This window comes from Cyprinodon tularosa, unplaced genomic scaffold (genome assembly GCF_016077235.1).
Source record: "Cyprinodon tularosa strain WSP-4 unplaced genomic scaffold, ASM1607723v1 ctg143, whole genome shotgun sequence".
Taxonomy (NCBI): domain Eukaryota; kingdom Metazoa; phylum Chordata; class Actinopteri; order Cyprinodontiformes; family Cyprinodontidae; genus Cyprinodon; species Cyprinodon tularosa.
The window spans coordinates 1,160,037-1,167,408 of NW_024038254.1; the positions used below are offsets into that span (position 1 = coordinate 1,160,037).

Consider the following 7,372-nt stretch of genomic DNA (forward strand, 5'->3'; position numbering starts at 1 on the left):
CAGTTCTTAGACATTGGGTATCATATTATGTCAATTGTTTCCCTATCCCATCTAGTTAGGAAAAGCTTGGTTTGAACAAAGCTCCAAAAACCGAAAATAAAGCCTGGGTAGCTTAATAGCATGAGAAATTTAAATATCCTGCAGACAGCCCCCAACTTGTCAGATCCTCTTCTACATATGGGCACAACATGCAGACAAGCTGAGAACTGCCTGTTTGAGCAGAACCCATATGCAAAGTAAGCCTCACAATAAAAAAGGCAAAGTTTATCAAGTCCAAAGCTAATGCATTTTTCCATTTAACCTTTTTTTCAGAGCAGGGAATTTGTCATGTCATCCCCCACACATATCAAGCAGTTTAAAAATGAATGATAGATTAGTCACATTTTATCTTGGATGAGTTATTTCATCAGATGAAACAGGTTTTTTTTCTTTTTTTTCAAGTTTATGAAATAAAATATTCTGAAACCTCTGATGTACTCTCAAAGCTAGTCTCCATGCTTGGGCTCTGCATACTTGGCCCTCCTCTGGGATCCTTCAGCAGAGGTAAGTATGTGTTGCTGTGACAGGAGCTCATGGAGGAGTCCCAAACCCCGGATCCACACACATGTCCGTGGCGCTCAGGTGCAGCCCTTAGTTCGCCTTCACTGGAGCGAAGCGCCATGAGTTCAATCTCATGCTTGGCTGCAGTGTCCAATACCTGTTGTTTGTTGTAAAACAGCACAAAGTTGTTAATTATGGGGTGTATGGGCAGCGCTATGGCAATGACCCCGCAAAGAAAGCTGATGGCTGCATTGCACCGACCTAAAGTGGTCTTGGGGTACACGTCCCCATACCCCACTGTGGTCATGGTTATTACAGCCCACCAAAACGACTGTGGGATGCTGGTAAACAGCGTGTCTGGGTGGTTCTGCTCCATGGTGTAACCCAGCGCTGAGAAAAGGAAGACCCCCACTCCCATGTACATGAGGAGCAGACCGAGCTCTTTCATGCTGCTCTTTAGCGCAGAGGTGAGCGTCTGAAGTCCAGATGAGTGGCGCGCAAGCTTGAAAATGCGAGCAATGCGCATTATGCGCAAAGCCTGCACGGCCTGTTGGACGTTGGCTAGTTCCATCACTCCCGCGCCGAAGGAGATGAGAATAAGCACCACGAAGAAGGGCATGATTGCCATGAAGTCAATGATGTTCATGAAGGACAAGACGAATTTAATCTTGTTTGGAGAGGAGATCAGACGCAGAATATACTCTATGGTAAACCAGCCGATGCACACAGTCTCGATCACCTCCAGCGTTGGGTGCTCAGTGAGGTTTCCCTCTGAGTCTTCCACCTGAAGCTCGGGGATGGTCCCGACACACATTACCACAGAAGAGATAAGGATGAAGATGAAGGAAAGTATGGCGATGACATGCGCAGGCACCGAGGACTCCGGCTTTTCCATCAACCTCCAGAGGGACGCCTGGAAGCGCTGGCAGCCTCCTGCAGACGGGTCTCCCTCTCTGTCCACCAGGATAGTTCTCACTCTCTCTGCGATCTCTGCAAGTTCATCCTGGACCTCTTTAAGGTGACTTTTACAGCATCCATCCAACAATTCAGTGCCGATTTTCCAGAAGTCCATTTCTTTCATGAAACAAATCGGACAGATGCCCCTTTTCATGTGTATCTCCCCATAATAATACAGCTCAATTATACACTTAAATGCTTCAGGATCCCTGTCAAAATAAAATTCCCCAGTGTCTGGGTCATAATCGTCACACAATGAAGATATTTCTTCGGGAGACTTTAGAGAACTGTCTATCAGCTCTGCAAGCCGAGTCTCCGGGTAACGATTCAACACGTCCCCATGCAACACCTGTTTCACTCCTCCAATGTTCACCACGATCTCCGCCTCTTCACTTGCTTCTGAGCCGTTGCAGTCCGCGTACCGAGTCCGCTCTATTCCCCACATTATTCCCAAAAATAAAATAAAATCTTATGCTCCAAAGCGGAATAGGATTTCCAGAAATGACACCAGGCGCAATGGCGCACGGCCACCCGCTAGAACCCTAAATATTATATGTTTTATAAAATAACCTTTAAAAAATCGGTTGTTTTCTTTTTTTAGATGTGACGGTAGTATAAAGTCCTCTCAGTTCCATACAAGCCTGTTTGGTGGTGAACAGTGCGCCTGTGCGCGCTAGAAAAGTTGGCATTGAAGTGCGCCTATTGTCAAAGTAGAACTGTTAAAACTCAAACATCCGGCCTGAAATTTCAAAACAAAGCAACCAAGAGCAGCACAGCAGTACGCTCCTCTTAAAAAAGGCACAATTTGAAATAATTATCATTATAAGTAAGCGCAACGCAATGATTAAGTTATAATTCAACGCTAAGAAGTAATAAATTATAATTTAAAAGTAAAAATGCCTTCGAAATAAATGCTTTTGCTCATCTCTGGTGTTAAAGACATTTAACTTGGAAGGGACGAATGAGGCCAGAGATCCCTGTTTGTCATCCTCTGTTGTTTTAACAAGCTTATCAACCTTATATCTCAAGAAATAATTTAAAAGATGTGGATAAAAAAACTTAAAAAAATAAATAAATAAATAAATGATTTTTTTTAAATAAATTGAGTAGTTTTTAAATATCTTAATCAACAGACATTATACACATTTATGATGTGTATACATATGTATGTATGTATGTATGTATGTATGTATGTATGTATGTATGTATGTATGTATATATATATATAGGATTTCATCTCAATATTTGACATCATGAGTTGAAATCGAAGTTTTCAATTTTATATCAACCAAAAAGCAGTAAGTCAAGATTATTGCTTTATTTTAAATCGTGTTTTTAAATGAGAATAGTTGAAATTATGACCTATTTTTTGCTTACCTTTCCTGAAGGAAATGTAGCTTTAATTAAATTTGTTTCTAAGGCTGATTTTTCAACCTCCGGTGGTGACATAGGATTGCTGCCTGTTTACAATATGGACAAAGCGCAGTGCAGCCAGGCGCTGCGGATCCCACTTTTCGGAAATCAGAGGTGAAAACTGCAGCAGTTTTAATCTTAACATGTGATCAACCTGTTGAGAAGGAAACAGACCTTCTCTATCAGCCCTATATGGATGCAGTTTTTGTATCTATACCTTATTAATCATCCTAAAACTCGAAAGGAAACCTTCCAAGTAATAATATGAACATATATCTATGTGTTTCAGGTTTACATTAAGCCTGATTATTTCGCTGTTGCTATCACTTTACAAAAAAAAGAAAAAAGAAAAGGGAAACCAATCAGTCATCAGGCCTATATGATGATGATGATGATGATCTAATAGACTTAAAATCATAATGTCATGGAATATTTATGAGAGAAATAACGTACTACAAGTAGGCTATAAGAAAGAAACGTTTTGGCCAATAACTGTTCGAATTTATTTATTTATTTATTTATTTATCCAAGATTATATTTTACAAATATGAAAGACTAACTACTGCTACCACCTAATTTTGCAGCAGGTAGCAAAGACTTTGACTTTGTCTCCATCTAGAGGCCAGATCCTGACATATCATTTCAGCTTGGCTGACGTTGATAAATTTCGATATACTGGGCTAAATAAAGGACACAAAAGAAGTTCATTAAATATTTAAATAACTGCTATGGAGTGCTACAAATAGCATTATCCCATTTTGCATTTAATAGCTAGGATTATATGCCAGAGATTAATTTTTATCTGAACGATATACAGTAATGCATTTTGATTCCTTATCCTACCATTAAGTGTCTTGTATACCTTTCCAACGTGTGCTTTAACTTAGTGGTTACTAATTTTTCCCTTAACTGATTATACATTTCAATATCAAGCTTTAAGATACTAATTTCCAGCTGCAGCTTAGCTTTAACTTTTATATTAGTCTACATTCCATCAGGGGGAACTCTATGACTAACCCAACCAATTTTGTCTGTTTTATATATCAGTTATGAATCATTTTGCTTCCTAATGCTTTAATGAAATGTAATTTTATTTTATGTATTTTTATTTACTTTCAATGCACAGCACTTCCGTAGCATGTTGTTTTTGACGCAGTTTATGAACAAATCAAGTTCGAAAGCTATTGATTTAGAGAGCATGAATAACATAATTGCAGAAATATTTTCCACTCGTCCTTTGTAAAAAATTTTTAGAAATGCTGTCACCCTTTCTTAAGTACATTTGTGGCTTAAATTTATTTAAATCTAATATTTTTATGTGGTTTTTTTTTTTTTTTTTTTTACAGAACTTCACACAAGATAGATTAAATAATTGTAATAAATTATTTCATAGCCTGTCTTGTATATGTTTATACTAGTTAAAACATTTTTTAATGCCGCAACTAAAACATGCCCTGCAATGCACCGGTTTCCTGTCACTTTTTCTAGACTGATGCATGGATGGATGGATGGATGGATGGATGGATGGATGGATCTAAAACCATACAGTTTAATTTAATGATTTGTTGATTAATTGATCAATTGATTGGTTGGTTACTGTCATTGTACGCAGTGTTTACCAAAACTGCTATATGAATACAAAAAATATGATATGAAAACCAAGAAACCTAAATACTGATATTCACACAGGCATCCCTCATTTATTGCACAGAGGTAGAGGGTGTTTCTGTTTCTGTAATACTATAAGGCTTCAGAACACTCATTCTGCAGGAAAATGTCTGTCGCCAGGATAAAATGGTTCAGGAAGAATCTTCTCCCTTTTGCTTTAGCTCCCAAGACTATGCAAAGTCCCATAGACTGGCAGGCCAATGGTGACCTGTGTTTATTCAACAATACTCTGCAAAGTTTTCCTCTTTTCCTGTGCAGCTGTTAAGAACCGTAAAGGCATTCACAGGAAGTGCACCCTCTACTGGGCTTGCATACCACTGCTGTTGCATGGACACCCAAAATCTTCTTGAATGAGGAGACTCTGTCCACACAAACTTTGTTTATTTGCAGTGGGCATGATCTTCTCTATTTCTCCTCCTGCCCATTACCATCTTGGTTTCAAAGGCATTCAGCAAAAGATTATCGGTTGAAGACTATTAGACATAAAAATCAAACAATGGGACTTTATGTGTTGGAATAACACAAAGTGGTAAATAGATGTCAAAAAGTTATGATGATTTCATTATCTTGTTATAAAGTAATTTAAAACGAATGTATAATTACATTTCTGCTAACTTTCAGCAACTGAGACTATCCATCCATCCATCCATCCATCCATCCATCCATCCATCCATCCATCCATCCATCCATCCATCCATCCATCCATCCATCCATCCATCCATCCATCCATCCACACAGAAAGGACCCTTTCTGGAACCTTTTTGCTGCAAGGCATCATTGCTGCCCACTGCACCGTCATGACTACAAACTAAAATTTTCCAAAATGTACTAAATAGCCCATGCTTAGTTAGATTGGATGAGGACATGTGTAAACATTAATTTACAAGTTATTTCACAACTGTATAGTCAGAATAAGGGCTGGACTTTTATAAGGCTTTGAAACACACTGTGAATATTCCCATCTTTAGCTTTTTGCTGCAAATTTGGCTGTATATTTGACATCATCCTAATGGGAGGGGAACCTCTGTCTCATGTGTTTAGCAGCTTCCAGCAGGTGTTTTTACAGATTGATGCTGATCTGATAAAAATCCTAGATTTCTGTTTAACACATTTGCTAAACTTTACCAAAATATAGCTCTGATGAGCTATATTCCAGCAGCCCTCGGCAGTAAGGACTTTATGGGAATCTATTAAAAAGATTGATTCTATCTGAAATAAAATCATTGGCATCCATCCAAACATTAACAATTTTTCATTTGAATGTGACGCAGCATGAGAGGTAACTATAGAAGCTACTGTATTTTTGGATTTTTTTTTTTTTTATCAAGTTTAGCTTTCCGAGTTAATAAAATATTAGACTTATTTTAGCCTTCGGTTTATTTGTTAGATCCAATCCCAAATTATCAATGGAGGTACCCCCTTTGATTTACATTCCTATTTTAGATATGATTAATCTACAGGGAATGTACTACATTTAAGATAGCTATAATTAAACCATTAGAAACATTCTCTTGACAAATTGTTGACTTATATCTAATCTTCTTTTCTAATCTAAAATCCACAAGAAAATAGTAGCTAATTCAGTTTTTAAGAGTCACACAAATGATCTGTTTATAGAGTTGAACAGGTTTTAGAGCTCAACATAGCATGGAAACAGCACCAGTGGAAGTCATTAACTATAAAAGCAACCAATTAACTCAATTCACCTTTGCCATTTCTAACATGGAAAGCATTTAATGGATCAGAGCTCCTATGTTGTTTTCCTGTGTCAGCTCCAGTAGAAGACGAGCCTGGCTCTGCTGGATATATCTTTCTCTGAAAAGAGTTTTCCTTTCCACTGTGACTGGATGCATGCTTGGTGTAAGCGACTGCTGGTCAAGTCAATTACATTATGGAAAGGACTTTCCACTTTTGTTACATGCACTTTCTAAAGTAATTGACAAATGCAATCACCTTGTTTTCCTCAGACTGAAAACTTTTAACCAATCTGTCCATATATGTTTGAACCAACTATGTAAAGTGCCTTGAAATAACATGTATTATGAATTGGTGGTCTATATGTAAATAAACTGAATTAATACAGCTCCACCCATCTTTCAATCAACTCAGATCAGATTCCATGTCACCACTGAATGAAAACATCCCAACAGCGTAATGTTGCCTCTATAAGTCACGGTGGGGATGGTGTATCCCTGGCGATGTACAGTCTTAGTATTCCTCAACACATATCTTGCTTCCCAAAAACAAAAACAGACTTTTTGTCTATAGAGACCACCTTTCGCACTATTTGATTATATGATCTTCTTTCACTTATTATCTCCAACATGTCTTCACAAAAAAATTATATTAAGTTGCTTCTTAAATAGGTCCAACAAGGTTTTTGTTAAGCTAACTGAATATAGATGCATTATAGGTACATTTTATTTGTAGGAAAAAATATGAGAAAATGAGAGCTGTTGTTTCTGTTTCTCTACGTTATCCATTATTTCTGTTTTTTTTTTTTTTTTTTTATCAGTTTCTAAAAAATCAAAACAAAATGCATTGATAATTGTGGTTTTAATGTGACAAAATGTTAGAAAGATAAACGGGCCTCTATTTACAAGTTTTTCCTCACAAATCCACATGTATCTAAAATATAAATTTAAGAATGAGTCAGCCTTCCTTGTCATATCCTGGAGCAGTTAAAGTGTACTGCTTCCATCCATCCATCCTCCTCCTTTCCTCCATGCATCTCCTCTATGAACTACACGGCGCAAGCTGATTGGTATAATCTCACACTTTCACTCAACTGACC

The 7,372-nt window shown here is 37.5% G+C and overlaps 1 protein-coding gene across 1 annotated transcript; it reads right to left on the reverse strand.

Moving 5' to 3' along the window:
* Positions 1 to 420: 420 nt before the first annotated feature.
* Positions 421 to 2,175, reverse strand: LOC119779148 (potassium voltage-gated channel subfamily F member 1-like). Its single transcript, XM_038278690.1, has one exon. The coding sequence runs from the start codon at positions 1,940 to 1,942 to the stop codon at positions 443 to 445; it is 1,500 nt and encodes a 499-aa protein (XP_038134618.1). The 5' UTR covers positions 1,943 to 2,175; the 3' UTR covers positions 421 to 442.
* Positions 2,176 to 7,372: the final 5,197 nt, after the last annotated feature.

Bases quoted from the DNA above. Each gene is read 5' to 3' on its own strand.
- LOC119779148 (XM_038278690.1), bottom strand. From the start codon at position 1,942: ATGTGGGGAATAGAGCGGACTCGGTACGCGGACTGCAACGGCTCAGAA.